This window comes from Sus scrofa, chromosome 9, assembly GCF_000003025.6.
Source record: "Sus scrofa isolate TJ Tabasco breed Duroc chromosome 9, Sscrofa11.1, whole genome shotgun sequence".
NCBI lineage: Eukaryota > Metazoa > Chordata > Mammalia > Artiodactyla > Suidae > Sus > Sus scrofa.
This window is the reverse complement of record NC_010451.4, coordinates 5,669,580-5,686,120: the sequence shown is the minus strand read 5'-3', so window position 1 is coordinate 5,686,120 and position 16,541 is coordinate 5,669,580. Positions and strand designations below refer to the sequence as shown.

Genomic DNA, 16,541 nt, shown 5'->3' with positions numbered 1-16,541 from the left:
GCATAATGCCTGGCGCATAAAAAACTTGGATTTTGACAAAAAAAAACACCTTTGCCTTTAAATAACAGTATTTGATTGTGCACTGAAAGGTCCAGGGGAAGGTAATAAGACTGAAAGACTAACTGGAGCAAGTTCCCTGGAAAAGCCAAAGAATGTCTGTCACTCATAAGTGTACCAGCCTCAGCTCTAGAAAACACTCTGTTCTTTGCTTCTCTGCAGCAGAGTCATTTATCAACAGAGCCAGCTTTCCTCTGTTCTCCTTGGCTTTCCAGTGCCCACTCATGAGGCTTTAAAACCAGTGACACCTAATTAGTTCTGTGGTGGTAAAAGACTAAATGATTTTAAATATTTCCTTGTATAACCAACCAATAAAAAAACTTGTACTCACAGACTCAGTGCTGCAAAAATGTCACACTTTGTTCTTTCTCTTCCTGCGTTACCATCCACCATGGGGCTTAGAATAAAAATAAAACCAAATTGAGTTATAGAAAATAACACTTGTATCCAAATCCAATCACCTTTAATTATTTCTTGGTAAATTCCAATTTATAATTTATTCTGATACAGGTTTAAAAATCCCCCCCCCCAGGAGTTTGTGTATCACCCTCTTCCTTGTGTGAGATTTAAAACTGCTCTAGGGGTTGGGTGGGTTCTTACAACATTGCCAGCGTGGCAGTCACATGGGAAAGGACTGTCTCCTGCGTCCTTGTATCTTGGCTGGCCTTGACCCTGGATACACCTTGTGCTATAACCATGGTATTTCTTCCTTCGTATCATAGCCCGTGGTACATGACCTCCCTCTAGAGGCTCTGGTAGTTGATCCACGGAGACTGCAGGCACATCCCCACAGGGCCCTGCAGAGACTGTTCACTCTGTATCCTTCTCATGCTCATCCCTTTGTCCTGGCTGCTGGGCCCTCTGCAAACTGTCCAGAGTGATAGCTCTTTCAGCAACCTGTTTATTTCGCTCATGCCCTAGGAGTGCTTAGGATCCACTTCCACACCACTTGGAGCCTAGGGAGCCTCAGCTTAAGGAGGAGGGGAAGCATGGTCCCAACTGATGTTCTTCCTCCAGCCAGGTACGCAGCACAGAGGGTCTTCGTGTTTAGCCTAATGTGAAACCAGAGAGATAAACCACCGGATCAGATAGCTTATAAATCTCTATCATCTTTTTGGATCAAAGCTTTTGAATTTAAAGGCCAAGAATTTTTTTTTAATTTAATTTTTAATTGTTATTTCCCCAATACAATTTTTTTTTCTACTGTACAACATGGTGGTGACCCAGCTACACATGTATGTACACATTCTATTTTCTCACATTATCTTGCTCCATCATAAGTGACTAGACATAGTTCCCAGTGCTACACAGCAGGATCTCATTGCGAATCCATTCCAAAGGCAACAGTCTGCATCTGTTAACCCCAGGCTCCCAATCCACCCCACTCCCTCCCCTCCCCCTTGGCAAACACAAGTCTATTCTCCAAGTCCATGATTTTCTTTTCTGTGGAAAGGTTCATTTGGGCCGTATATTAGATTCCAGATATAAGTGAAATTATATTGTAGTTGTCTTTTTCTGACTTACTTCACTCAGTATGAGAGTCTCTAGTTCCATCCATGTTGCTACAAATGGCATTATTTCGTTCTTTTTTATAGCTGAGTAGTATTTCATTGTGTATATATACCACATCTTCCTAATCCAATCATCAGTCAATGAACGTTTGGGTTGATTCTATGTCTTGGCTGTTGTGAATAGAGCTGCAATGAGCATGCAGGTGCATGTGTCTTTTCAAGGAAAGTTTTGTCCGAATATATGCCCAAGAGTGGGACTGCTGGGTCATGTGGTAGTTCTATGTATAGATTTCTAAGGTACCTCTATACTGTTTTCCATAGTGGTTGTACCAGCTTACATTCCCACCAACAGTGCAGGAGGGCTCCCTTTTCTCCACACCCTCTCCAGGATTTGTTATTTGTGGACTTATTAATGATGGCCATTCTGATGGGTGTGAGGTGGTGTGTTGTGGTAGTTTTGATTTGCATTTCTCTAATAATCAGGGATGTTGAACATTTTTTCATGTGCTCGTTGGCCATCTGCACATCTTCCTTGGAAAAATGTCTATTCAGGTCTTTTGCTCATTTTTCCATTGGGTTTTTGGCATTTTTGCTGTTGAGTTGTGTAAGTTGCTTATATGTTCTAGCGATTAATCCCTTGTCAGTTGCGTCATTTGAAACTATTTTCTCCCATTCTGTAAGTTGTCTTTTTGTTTTCTTTTTGGTTTCCTTTGCTGTGAAAAACTTGTCAGTTTGATTAGGTCCCATTGGTTTATTTTTGCTTTTATTTCTGTTGCTTTGGGAGACTGACCTGAGAAAACGTTTGTAAGGTTGATGTCAGAGAATGTTTTGCCTATGTTCTCTTCCATGAGTTTGATGGTGTATTGTCTTATATTTAAAGCTTTAAGACATTTTGAGTTTATTTTGGTGCATGGTGGGAGGGTGTGTTCTAGTTTCATTGCTTTGCATGCAGCTGTCCAGGTTTCTCAGGAATACTTGCTGAAAAGATTGTCTTTTTCCAAATTTATGTTCTTGCCTCTTTTGTCAAAGATTAATTGACTATAGGTGTCTGGGCTTATTTCTAGGTTCTCTATTCTGTTCCATTGGTCTGTATGTCTGTTTTGTACCACACTGTCTTGATGACTGTGGCTTTGTAATATTGTCTGAAGTCTGGGAGTGTTATGCCTCCTGCTTGATTTTTGTTCTTCAGAATTGCTTTGAAAATTCTGGATCTTTTGTTGTTCCATATAAATTTTTGGATTGTTTGTTCCAGTTTTGTGAAAAATGTCATGGGTATTTTGATAGGGATTGCATTGAATCTGTAGATTGCTTTGGGTAGTGTGGCCATTTTTACAATGTTAGTTCTTCCAGCCCAGGAGCATTTCTTTGAATCCTCTTTAATTTCCTTGATTAAAGGAAAATTATAGTTCTCAGCATATAAATCTTTCACCTCCTTGGTCAGGTTTATTCCCAGGTATTTTATTTTTGGGGTGCAATTTTAAAAGGTATTTTATTTTTGTATTCCTTTTCTGATAGTTCATTGTTGTAAGAAATGCAACTGACTTCTGAATGTTAATCTTATATCCTGCTACTTTGCTGAATTTATTAATCAGTTCAAGTAGTTTTTGGGTTGAGTCCTTAGGGTCTTCTATGTTTAGTATCATGTCATCTGCATACAGTGACAGTTTTACCTCTTCTCTTCCTATTTGGATGCCTTTAATTTCCTTTGTTTGTCTGATTGCTGTAGCTAGGACTTCCAGTACTATGTTGAATAGCAGTGGTGAGAGTGGACATCCTTGTTTTGTTCCAGACTTTAGTGGGAAGGCTTTCAGCTTTTCTCCATTGAGTATTATATTTGCTGCATGTTTGTCATAAACGGCTTTGATTATGGTAGGGTATGTTCCCTCTATACCCACCTAGGTAAGAGTTTTGATCGTGAATGGATGTTGGACTTTGTCAAATGCTTTTTCTGCGTCTATTGAGATGATCATGTGTTTTTTGACTTTTCTTTTGTTACTGTGGTGTATGATGTGGATTGATTTGCATACACTGAACCATCCTTGTGAACCTGGTATGAATCCCACCTGGTCGTGGTGTATGATCTTTTTTATGTGTTGTTGGATTCGGTTGGCTAAAATTTTGTGGAGAATTTTTGCATCTATACTCATCAAAGACATTGAAGGCCAAGAATTTTGTGTCCAGCTAAAGGTGCACCATCAGAGGCCTCGGCTACTCTGGCATCCTTCTATGACTGGATTCTAGAACTGAGTTTGAGAAATGACTGCTGAATAAATAAAAACAAAAGTCTAAGATCTGAGGGATCCATATTTCTGTAAATATTGTTGGTGAATGCAGATCGCAGTTTGGGGAATAATATGGTTGCTTGTTCCATTTGAACCAAGTATTTCAGTTTTCCTTGTTGTTGAAGACAGAAGTAAACAAACACCATCCAAATACAACACGTGTTGTGTTACTCACAGCTGTGAGCTGGGTGAGTCTCGGCTAGGAGTGCTCCTTTCCTAGGAATATTTTCTGGTTCAGTTCTGACCTGTTAAAGAAAGTTGGGTGGGCATGAAGGTAATTGAGGTGAGACGTAATCAAAGGTTACAAGCATCTCACGAAATGCTATTGGTTAGACAGACTGACAGACCGCCAGTAGATGTTCTCTCAGGAGCTCACGTTATTCTCGATTTGGTTTCTCCAAGATTCCTCAGATACATGTAATGTTGTGAGAGTATTATACCGTGTCACCTTAGCCAAGCTGGAGCTGTGTTTCCCAGAATTCCTTTCCTGTGTGGTTTCTGGGGAGGGCTGGCCAGAAGACACATTTCTGCGGGATTGGGAGAATGGAGCAGTAGCTATTGATTTCCATAAGCTGGTCTAGAGTGCCGGGTACTGCTTCAGCTCGTGCTTTTGGTCCCTAGTCTGTGGACTCCCCTTGTTGGCTGAGCCCACAGTTCCTTCATCCCTTGCCACATCTCAGATCTCTGTCCATTTCTCCAGGTCCTGGGTCGGGTGTGTGTTTAGCTTCATGGTCAAGAGCATCTCCTTCTGCCAGTCACCTGCACTGCAGAGGTTGGAGGCAGTAAGGGAAAGATAAGGGTTCTAGGCTCCCTTTGCAGTTTCCAGTTCATCTTTGGAAGTTGCTGTTCTCCACTCTTATGATCCATATCCAGTTTCCTTCCTGAATGTTGAGCTGCTGAACTATAGGGCCCCTTCAGGCCACTTTCGCACACAAAGATCAGAGTCTTCCATGTACCTCACCAGCTCCCTCAATTGCTTGAGGTCCAATCTATATAATAAATCCCTAATTCCATATCATTCATAGTGGTTCTGCCTCCCTGGTAAACTGTAGCTGATATATCAGATTTTCCCATCGGGCTTCATCCAGTCAAAGGCAGGAAGGAAAATCTATAGAAAAGAAAATCCTGTCTTTTTTCAGTAAAGACAGGATCTCACTTTTACCTCTTTAACAGTTCATCTTGTCTTTTAGCAATAAGAATTTCCTCTATCTACAGGACTAGAATAGCTCACTAAAAGAGAAATGTTTTACTCTGAAACTAGAATAAAAAGTTTCAAGCTAAGATAAAATAGAAGTTAAAAGTCAAGCAGATTGGGAAACGAGTTATTGCAACACAAGGCTCTGGGGAGAGGGTCTGTGGCATTGAAATATTTCTTATACTTGAGATTATAAGAACATAGCTAGAGGGAAGCAGTGGCATACCATGAGGAAATACAGGATTTAGTCTCATGATGCTGTCATTTACTGAACACCTACTTTTTGGCAGATACAAACCTGACTGTATTATATAAGTTAACTTATTAAATCCTCACACCCTATGAGATAGATATTATTATTCTCATTTTGCAAGTGAGGCAGCTGACTTTGCAGGTACTTTAATTTCAGGAAGGCTCAGTGACCTGGGTTTGAAACCTGGTTCTTCCACTGTGTCTACCCAGATCTGTTTTCGCTGCCATGTTCTCACTGTGCTAACATTCCCTCTTTTGGGCCGTCCTCTGTTGAGCTGAATCAGTAACGAAGAAAGAGGAAAATTGTTCCACAGAATTGTTTTGTTTCCCCAGAGTTCCTGATGGCTTCTGCAGCTTAGGGCTGGTATCTCCAAGGAGGTCAGGCTCATTTACTCTCATCTGTTTCCAGACAGTTCAGCTCTGTATAATCTACTTTGAATCATGAGTCAGTGAGAAAAATGATATTTCTGTTTCTGTATTAACTCTAGGAAAGACTTTCAAGAAGGATTAAATGACCAACTTTTATAAGCATTATTTTGTTTTAAGACAGATAAATCCAAACCAGAAAATTACTATCCAGACAGCTAGCTTTCTCTTAGCTCAGACACACCCTCCCTCTGTCGACTGCCTCCTTACCCTTCAAGGCCCTTTCTGAGTAAACCATAGTCTTAACATAAGAGAGATCTTGACTGGCAGGCTTCCCCAGGACGAATCTTCCCCAAGTTTCCCTGAACTTCTGAGTTTCTGAATTCACAATTTTTATGAGAAAATAAACACTGATCTGTAAAAATAAAGCTAAAACATTTTAGGACTATATTAAAAAAACAGTAATTCTTTAGTACTCAACCGTGCAATCTTGAGTGAGAGATTTACCTACTACTTTTGGGACTTTAGGGGCATCTGCAAGATGAGGTTTTAGCAGATCACCCTAAGCTCCTAAATTTAAAAAGTGGGTACCGCAAGGGAAGACGGGGATGGAAATTTTACGTGCCTGTGAGGACCAGCTATGAAAAAAGTACTCCATTGAGGATCTTTCAGCAGACTCAGCTTCTGAGAATTTTCGTCTCATTGAATGAGAATAGAAGCTGCTGCTCCCGATCATGATATGGGATGTAGAAGTCTTCCTTCCCTTCTTACCACTTTATTGTGGGTGACATTGCTGGATGTACAGAATGGTATAGACTCCAGGCAAAGTCAGAAGACTGGAAGAACAAGATGTCAGTCCCCAAAGAGACTGCAGTTAGACTCAAGAGTAGCTACTGGGCAAAACCTGGAAGCAGTTCTCAGAAAACCAAGCAATAACCAAGGCGGAGGATTAGGGCACATAGGCTTTAGGATTTGGGTGTTGAAAGAGACTGTGGACGAAAGGTTCTAGCTCCAGCGTTCAAGTCTCTCTGGAGCTGGTCTCTCACATTTGTCTCCTGGCACATTGCCCTATAGCTTAGATCCTGTAATTTCAGAGTATAAGAATACCACCTGTAACATTAAAGCCTCAATAAAAGTTTGGATATAAAGATGGATGAACGAGTTTGGATGGATGAAATGATCAAATAGTATATGACTCAGGGATTTTATAACATGACATAATTAAGATGTTAAGCTGTTAAAGATATATTCATATATTTACAAATGTGTATAGACACACACACATTGATTATTACATTTATATGTAATAAAGTGTGTATATACATACAGTATGTACATTATCACCCGCCAATAAATTAATGTTTTATATTATAAAGCATACATAATGTAAATAGCAAAAGGCTTAAGAAAGTAGCAAGAAATGGAAACTTTACGATTTTTTCCCTCATCTGAGTAGACCATTTAGTGCCCCTATTTTGCATACCAATCTTTTTAGACAACTGGGGACTTTGAAATCTATGAGACAATGTATGTGTATCTTAGACATCGTCAATGGTTCAAATTCAGACTTCTGCTTCTACATTATATACATGGTCTATCACTTTGTGATTTCTTTACCTCTTTACCCAGCTCCACAATGAAAGGCTCAAACTCTTCAACAACTTAACAATGTCCCGGAACAAAGCTCAAGAATAGAAGTAAGAATATAGAAGAAATGAGCACCCCAAATAAAATTGAACACATCTAACATTCAATCAAATATTACCAAGAAAATGTATGTAATAGAAATCAATGAAAACCAATCAAAATAGGTAAAGATGATGGTTAGCATATAAATATATTAAACCATTATAAATGTATTTTTTTATGTTCAAGACACCGGAGGAAAGATTGTGCATATTTGTTAGAGGGATCAGAAGATGTTAAAAAAATAACCAAATTGAACTTTCAGAGATGAAAAATCACAATATCTGAGATGAAAAAAATGCACATTTATTTATGAGAATGAGGATATCTGAGATGAAGAATACAGCAGAGGGAAGTAAGAAGCATAATAGTGGTACAGAAACATCTCAAGCAAATACTGCATCAAGTGATGCTCAAGTAAGCGCTTACTTCTAATGTGTTTGCTAAAATGTAGACAGAGCTTGCCTTCCTTGGTTTTGTTAACTGGTGTTCTAAGTCTGTCATTTGGTCATTTCCCAGCTCTCAGTGGTCTGGGGCTGTCCTGGATAAAATGGATGTCTGGGTCAGAGATTCAGGTGGAGCCATCGTTTGGGCAACTTACTGACAATTACTCAGGCTCCAAGACTGGAGTACTTGATTGATTGGAGGTGTTGTAATTAAGTTTGATTTAGTGCAAATGCATTTTCTGCATCCTCTTGTATTTATGTAATGGTAAAACTTAACTATAAATATAGCTTTCAAGGATTGTCCTCATAAGTACCCAGAGTTGGTGTAAGAGAGGAAGTAACTCCATTTGTGAATAAAGCTAACAGGGCATACTGTTGTTTATCACATGGTAGTAGAATTGTAATAGTGTATGGACCCTGTGGGACCAATACCACTCTCTGTGAGAGGACAGAGTGTCACCTGAAAGGCAAGGTTATTCCTGTACCAAACATAGAAACAAATCAGTTCTTATAGCCTGGGAATACTTACTTAATCAATTATATTATCTATATTCAACTTACTAGATAACAATGACAGAAACAATTATTTTCTAGAATGTACTGTGTAACAACCACAAAACCTCAGTGGCAAGCAACAATAAAAAAAAGTTTCTGTCACCTGGAGATTGGCTGAGATGACCGCTGATCTCAGTTGGATGGCTTATGCATCTGAAGGTCAGCTGAGGAACTGATCTGAGCTGGACTTGGCTGTGAGGCTCTGCTTCAAGCTGCAAGTTAATCAGGCAGCTTTCCTCCACTTTTCCCTCATCCTTCCTGGGCCAGCGGGCTAACCAGGGCACATTCTTAGGGTGTAGCAGAGTCAGAAGACAGCAAGCTCCACTGCATAAGCAAACCTCAAGCTCCTCCTTGAACCATGTCTGCTTAATAGCCTATTGACCAAGGTGGTGTAGATGGCCGTTCTCACAGTCAGTGTGTGGGAAGTTATACTCCGGGAGAGTGGATATTTTTTTTTTTTAACAAATTGTTAAATTTGTCTATGAGGCAAGTTGTGACACAACAGCTTGAGCCTGGAGGTGCTTTTTCAGAGACCATCAGGTTTCTTTGTTCTTTTCTTAGAAGTGAAGAAACGTTTAATTATTATTGAGGAAAGAAAAGGGTCACACAGTGAAAATAGAAAAATGTGGTTGTAGAAGCAGGCCTTCATGAAAAGTGTGTAGGAAAGATTCTTTTAAAAAGAACTGACAGAGTTCAATTATGAGTTTGCATAAGGAGATAAAAGTAGAAAGAGGTGAAATCTAGAATCATTTTTTGGATATACTAGAAGAAAACAGTGCATTTTCTTTTCCTTACTCAGTCTTGACCTATCATGAGCTGAAGTGCAAGAAATCTTGAGCTCACAACTTCAGCAATCAGCTTTCCCTGGGTTAGGCTATGAAACAACTCCCAAATCTCATTGGTTCACTGAAAAAATAACAAAGTTTTCCTTGTTCATGTTATAGGGACACTGGGATCCAGCTATACTTGAGGCCGTGAGTTAGATTCACATGTACTCTATGTGTCTTCATCATTGTTCTAGGCTGAAGGAAAAACTGACTTGAGATGTGCTTAATCTTGTAAGCAGAAGAGAAAAGTGAGAGCAACCGAGCCAAGCAACACAGCACATTTTAACATGACTGATCACTGTGGCACATTTTAAGACCACTCAAATTCCACTGGCCAAAGCAAGTCACATGGCAAGATTAGCATTCCTGGAGTGAAGAGAATCCCCCATGGTAGAGGGACAGGAGGATAAATATCTGTACACTAATTCCTTTTACCACAATTACATATTGTAGCTGTTTTCTTCTTTAGCTTCAGAGGTCTCAAGCTTCTGATGACAAGGGTGTTGATTACTGTTCAGGATGGAAAGGTGCTGATTACCGTTTCCACATTCCACAGCCCGAAGGTATTCAGCTCTTCTACTCGTGTATTCAATAAATAATAAGTTTTGGGGGAGACAAAAGGCATACTCGTGTGAAAAGTCAGTTTCATGGTGACATGACTTTATATAAGTGGATGTCAGAAAACTCCTTTGCTAAGTGTTCAGTAAAGGAATTGGCTGTTGGTATGAGTCAGAAAGGAAATGACTTAATGGAAAATATGAGTCACATTAGAGGCGGAGCTGTTCAACTCCAGAATAACAGTGAGTTTGGCAGTAGGCTAAGAGAGTGCCAGAGGCTGGAGGTCACTTATCAGAAAGGATTTGGAGGCAATTTCAGCACTAAATGTGGTGTTGACCTTAGGGTTACAAAACTTCACTTCCTCAATCTGGTGATGAATTCACCAGAACCTCATCTTCTTGTGTCAATCTTAGCCAGTATTTCTGCTGTCTTTCACCTACAGCAACACTTTGGCGGGTTCTTTGACTTCCTTAATCACGTGATGAGTATAAGAATAGGAAGGTCAGTCCTCTGTTATCAGACTCTAGGGACACACCTGGTTTGATTTGCTGGTGGATCTATGAGAAGTGGGACCTTGTCATACTGAGGAATTGCCAAGCTCTGCAATTTTCCTGTTGTGGTTTTTTTCCTCTCCACCTCAATTGAGCATCCATTGGACTGATGGTCTCTGTAATAGTGGTTAAGGGAAAAAAGTGTGCATCTACACATCTTTTCTCTGGAATAGACTGAGCACATGACCACGAATCTGCTTTGTCTTGACACCATAGATGATGGGGTTGACCATGGGTGGGAAAAGAAGATAGAAGATGGCAAGGAGTATGTGGACATGAGGGGCAGCCCGGCGAGCCACACGGTGCATGACTGAGGAGATGACCACAGGTGTGTAGGTAGATAAGATAGCACCTATGTGGGACACACACGTCCCAAAGGCCTTGTAGCGAGCCTCCTGAGAGGTAAGCTGCAGAACTGCTCGAAGGATGAAGATATATGACAGGATAACAAAGAGCAGGTCCAACACCACTATAAACATGGCCACTGCAATGCCATAGATGTTGTTGAAGCGAGTGTCCCCACAGGCCAGCCTGACCACGGCCATGTGCTCACAGTAGCAGTGGGCAATCACTGGGCCTCGGCAGTAGTGGAAGCGTCTGAGCAGAAAGGGGAGCGGGGTCATCAGTGTCACAGCCCGTGTCACAGCGGCCAAGCCAATCTTGGTGATAAGGGGCCCAGTGAGGACTGTGGTGTAGTGCAGTGGCCTGCAGATGGCCACATAGCGGTCAAAGGCCATGGCCAGCAGCAGTGCCGACTCCATGATCGAGAAGGAGTGGAGAAAGAACATCTGGACCAGGCAGGCATAGAAGTTAATCTCCTGATCTCTGAACCAAAAAATAGCCAGCATTTTAGGAAGCGTCGTAGAAGACAGGACCAGATCAATGGCTGCCAGCATGGCCAAGAAGAGGTACATGGGCTCGTGGAGGGCTGTATCTGCTCGGATAATGAAGAGAAGGGTGCAGTTTCCCAGCAGGGCCAGAGTATAGGCGAAGCAGAAGGGAATGGAGATCCAGATATGCAGGTGCTCCAAACCTGGAATTCCTACCAACAGGAAGGCAGCTGGATGGCTTGAGGTGCTATTAGTGACGGACATGGCTTCTGGAAATTCTTCTTGACATTTTACAGGGTCCCTTCTCCCACGTATAACTTCTTGGGAGGATTAGCTTTTGTTCCCATTGCTGGACCTTAAACAAAATCGGTTAGTCATAGACATGGAAAAGCATAACCCATATTTTTCTACCCTCGAGGAACTTTGAATCTCATTTAGTAGATAGAACATTAATCATCATTAAAATGAATCTCACAAGACAGCTTCATAAAGGAATGGAGAAAGGGCAGTGTTTTCTGTGTCCATGGTGATGTCAGGAATGCCTTGAAAGAAAGTGAAAATATGTTCAAACCAATTCAATTTCTTTAGAATAGAAACTGATGTCTTTCTATATGATCATCAGGCTAAACTCCCAATCGCAAAAGCCAATTTTCTGTTCAGAAATCTCAGGGTTGGGAGCCTGAAAAGGCAGATGAAGCATGCAATTTCCACTGTTGCTATTAATCACACAGTTCGTATATTTTCTCTAGCACCGCTGCTTCTGATCTGGTTGCCGCTAGCCACACGTGGCTATTAAAATGTGTTAAAGCTAAAACCTCAGTATTTCAGTCACACAAAACACACTTAAAGTGCCCAGTAGCACGTGTAATCTCATGGCTACCATATTGGATCATGCGGGTAGAGAATATTTCCACTGTCGCAGCAGAGATTCTATCAGAGAGAAGTGCTCAGGTATATCGCCTTTGTTCCTTCCACGTCCACAAATCTCTGTAAGTACTGCCCTGCCTCCAGTTTCCTGAAAAAATAAAGAGCCAGGTCTTCTGGTTCTCCATCATCCCAATTCACATTAACCTCCAGATGCATGTGTCTTTCCCTCCACCTGCTGCCCAGCATCTTTTTCCTCACAGGAGAAGGGTCATTCTCAGCAAGACTGATATCTGGCTTCCATTAAAAAAGCCCTTTAGTCTTAATAATATTTCATCTTTCCCTCTTTCTTTTTTCTTTCGAATCCTTAAGCCTTGGAAGTTTTTCTGCAGCCACCCTTCTCTTTTATAGGTCCAGATAATGTGGTGTTTATTTAATGAGCATTGATGAAATAATGTATTTAAAACATATATCACTGAACAAAGTACTGAAAGAACTCTCTCTTCAATATAAGAAAATTAAGTTTTTGGAAACTTAAAGTCTCTAAGATAGTGACATTATTGTTAGGCCACTGGGTTTGAGTTCTAGCTTTTCCCAATTCCAGGGTCCTAAATAACTAGGCTTTATTGCTTCCATTAAAATACCTTATATGCATTACAAGTTCAACATGTCCAAATTGAAAGCAAGCTGATTTCTTTCCCTGTGGTATGGAAAAATTTCAGAATCTGAAGGTCTTTTTTTTTTTTTTTAATTTTCCCAATAATCAGATCATGACTGTCCCTTATCTAGCTGCACGACTTCGCCCAAATCACTCATCTCTCAGCCCATTTCCTTCTCTCTAAATGGGGAACCACAATGCTCTATCTTTACGTGAAGGCTGTAGGATTATGTATAAAATCTTTTTGTATGATTTTTTTTTTTTTTTTGCCACTCTGCAGCATGTGGAGTTTCTGGACCAGGGTTCAGATCTGAGCTGTAGTCACCACCTATGCCACAGCTGTGGCCATGACGGACCCTTAACCCAGGGTGCCAGGCCAGGAATGGAACCTGCGTCCCAGCACTACAGAGATGCTGCCGATCCCATTGTGCCAGAGCGGCAACGCCACTTTAGTTTTTGCAGAGCCTTATTTGCTATTTTTGCCTCTCCTCCTCCATAGAACTGCAGTTTTCTTTAAAAAATTATGTTGATTAACATTCTCCTTCCCACGATTGTGTATTTTCCTCCTCCTGTTACCTCTCATCTCTGCTGCTTCTTTTCACAGAAAACCTCTAGAAATGCTTACATTCAATCTCAACTGTTTCAACTAGGCTTTGGGAATGAAACGTTCCAATCTGGATTCCATGCCCATTACTTCCTTGAAACTGTTGCTCTAGACTGCCAATGACTCCATGGTGATGGTGCCGTTCTAACTTACCTGCTTTGATGCAACTCAGCTCTCAGCAACTTCCATCTGAGTTGACATCTCTCTCCTTTTTAAAACCCTCTTTTCTCTTGGGTACCGTGATGCTACCCGTTCCTACCTTCTTAGCTTCTCATGTCAGTCTCCTGTTACTGCCTTATCTCTAAGTATTGAATTTCTTCAGGGCTCAGTATTGAGCTGTGTTCAATTTTACATTCACAAAACATTCTGTGCATATTTGTAAGTTTCTAGAAAAAATATTTTTGCTGAATAGGTTAAGGATAAATCCAATAAACAAACAGACTGGTACCTTGGAGTTTCCATTGTGGCTCAGCAGGTTACGAATCTGACTAGTTTCTGTGAGGATGCACGTTCAATCCCTGGCCTGTTCAGTGGGTTAAAGATCCTGCATTGCCATGAGCTGTGGCATAGGTTGCAGATGTGGCTTGGATCTGGCATTGCTGTGGCTGTGGCGTAGGCCAGCAGCTGCAGCTCCAATTTGACCCCTAGCCTGGGCAGTTCCATATGCTGCAGGTGTGGCCCTTAAAACAAATAAGCAAACAAATAAAAAACAGACTGATACATTAATAGAACAAATCTACAGGTTTAAGAATGATAATAAAATAATGCAATAGTTGAATTACACAGTATGATTGAAGGTGTTATTATTGTGAAGAAAAACCCCAGGGTGATAAGCATAGTAAATCCTAAAGTTGAGAGCAATTTTAAATGAAGACTCGGAAGGGAATTTATGCAAAGACTGAAGGGAGGAAATAAATTGGCTTGGCTTCTGGCTTCTTTAAATGGCAGAACCTGGGGTTCCATGTAGGTGGTTTATGTGGGAAAATAAAAGGAAGCTAGAGAGGGATGAAAAAGTAAAGCAGAGAAGCATATAGGGAGGTACAGATCTGAGCAGGATAATGCTGTCATTAACTGTGTCCAGTCCCACAAGAAGAACCATGCAGAGGGCACTCAGAATTACTTACTAAAGACGCAAAAGAGGGATCTATTTATCCACTGGTTTCCATCCCACCACCAGGTCAAGGGTTGACCCAAAGTGTGTTAATTTCTTTACCCTTCCAGGTCACGCAGGCTCCTGGAGAGTGAGCAGCCTCAGGCCCCATGCAACCCAGGGGCTGGATGCAGCTCAGGAAGCTGCAGTCAGGCTCTTCCTGCACTCAGGTGGTTGCCACAGCGATGGGCTAGACAGAACGGTGGTTGAGAGGAAGTGAGACAGGCATAAAATGTGGAGAATACAGGGAATTACCCCTGTGTGAAGAACACTAAGCACAGGGGACAGTCAGGACAGACGCCCTAAGACAGAACGTGCCTATCTTTCCAGGATCAGCTGGAGGCCGAGGCAGCTGCAGGATGTGAATGAGTGAGAGATTTGTAGAGGTCATATGTGTGCAGCCAGATCACAAGGGCCTTGCAGGCATTTGTAGAACTTTGCAAATGCTCTGTATTTCTCTCACGGATACTTTTTTTTGAGAAGTGATACATTTGGAAAATGTATTTTTGAAGGTTTTTGTGGCTTCTGTGATGAAAAGAGCATGAAAGGGTAAGAGCAGAAGGAAAGACTCTGAGGACTGACTGTAATCAGGGGAGGAGAATGTTGGCTAAGAACCAAGGCGGCAGCCCATGTGGTTGTAGGCAGTCATAGTTGGGATCCATTTGAGAAAAGAGCCATGGGGTTTTTTGACAGATTAAATGTGGGTCATGAGAGGAAGAGGAATTCAAAGATGACCCCATGACATTTCGCTGGAGTACCTGAAAAAAGAAGTTGCTCTCGACCAAGATGGGGGAGGATATGGAGAGGGTGATCCATAATTTGGGGTACATTTTATTTAAGAAGTCCTTTAGAAACCCAAATGAACGTTTGGACACACAAGTCTGGAGTTTGAGATGGACTTCGGCTGCTGATATAAACTTGTGATCCCTGGACATAGAAAATTTTAATAGCTATGAAGCTGGGATCACCCAAGGTATTGGGTGTTCATAAAGAGAAGAGAACCAAGAACTGAATCCCGACATTAAGAACTGGGTTAAAGTATGAATTGGGGTGAGTGGAGGAACAGTCGGAAGACTGTTCCAGGAGACTGAGGATGGGCAACCTACTGCAGAGAAAATTCCAAAGATGATGTGCTGTCTTGATCGGCTGTTGAATGTAGGCTGTTAAGGAGAAGGGACTTCTCACCATGCTAAATGCTTCTGATGAGTCAAATAATTCCACGATGGAGAACTGCCCTTGTGTTTAGAACTGGAGGTCATCAAGACACCTTGGCAGAAAAATTTTGCTAGAATAGAGGGAGGCAAAGCCTGATTTGACTGAGATAGCTGGGAAAAAATAAAAATTGAAATCAGTTCACATGGCTCACTCTTTTGAGGGGGTTTGCAGCAAAGACCAACAGTAAAAGGGGCACCGGCTGCAGAGGAAAGTGGCATAAAGGGAAGATGGCTCGAATGTGCAGGCGAGTGTGTGTGGATGAGTGTGCGGTGTTCATTTGTTTTTAAGAAGGAAGAGAACATGCATGTTAAGTGGAGGAGAATTAACCAGTAGCAAAGGGAAAGCGTAAAATACAGGAGAGGAAGGAGAATACTGCTTCTGAAAAGTCCTTGAACAGTGCCCCCTCTTTCTAGGTGTTCTGGTTGTTTCCCATGGATTTTGTTCTTAGATCCTAACTTCACACATAAATTTCCATGTCTTACCTTCCCTCTAAGGCACAGACTGGTATGTCCAGTTCTCTTCTTGACATCCCCACTCAGCAGTCTCGCAGATACCTCAACCTATCGTGCTAAAGACAGAAACACTGACATCTCCCCCCGTGTGCATCCATTTCTCAGTATGTAACATCTTCTCTGGTCATCTTTTCAACCTAAAATTGCCAGCCTTTGCTCTACCCTTTACCTCCTGCATCGTATTGTCAGGTCCAACTGGGTCAACCTCCACGATAAATCACCACGTTGGCTACTCCAATTTAATTACTCTACTCCATTCAAACCACCACCATCTCTCATTTACTACTGGAACAAAAGAGTCCCCGAAACTTCAGATATTTCTGTTTGTTTGTTTGTTTTTCCAATTCTATCCTTACACAAACAACCAGGATATTGCAAAGCTGAGAAAGTTGGAGTGAAGGGTCTGTGCTTTAATTCATTTA

General features: G+C 41.4%; 1 protein-coding gene across 1 annotated transcript; it reads right to left on the bottom strand.

Moving 5' to 3' along the window:
* On the bottom strand, window positions 3,674–12,886 carry LOC100516453 (olfactory receptor 52K1). Its single transcript, XM_021062417.1, has one exon. It carries the CDS (start codon window positions 11,378–11,380, stop codon window positions 10,436–10,438), a length of 945 nt encoding a protein of 314 aa, XP_020918076.1. The 5' UTR covers window positions 11,381–12,886; the 3' UTR covers window positions 3,674–10,435.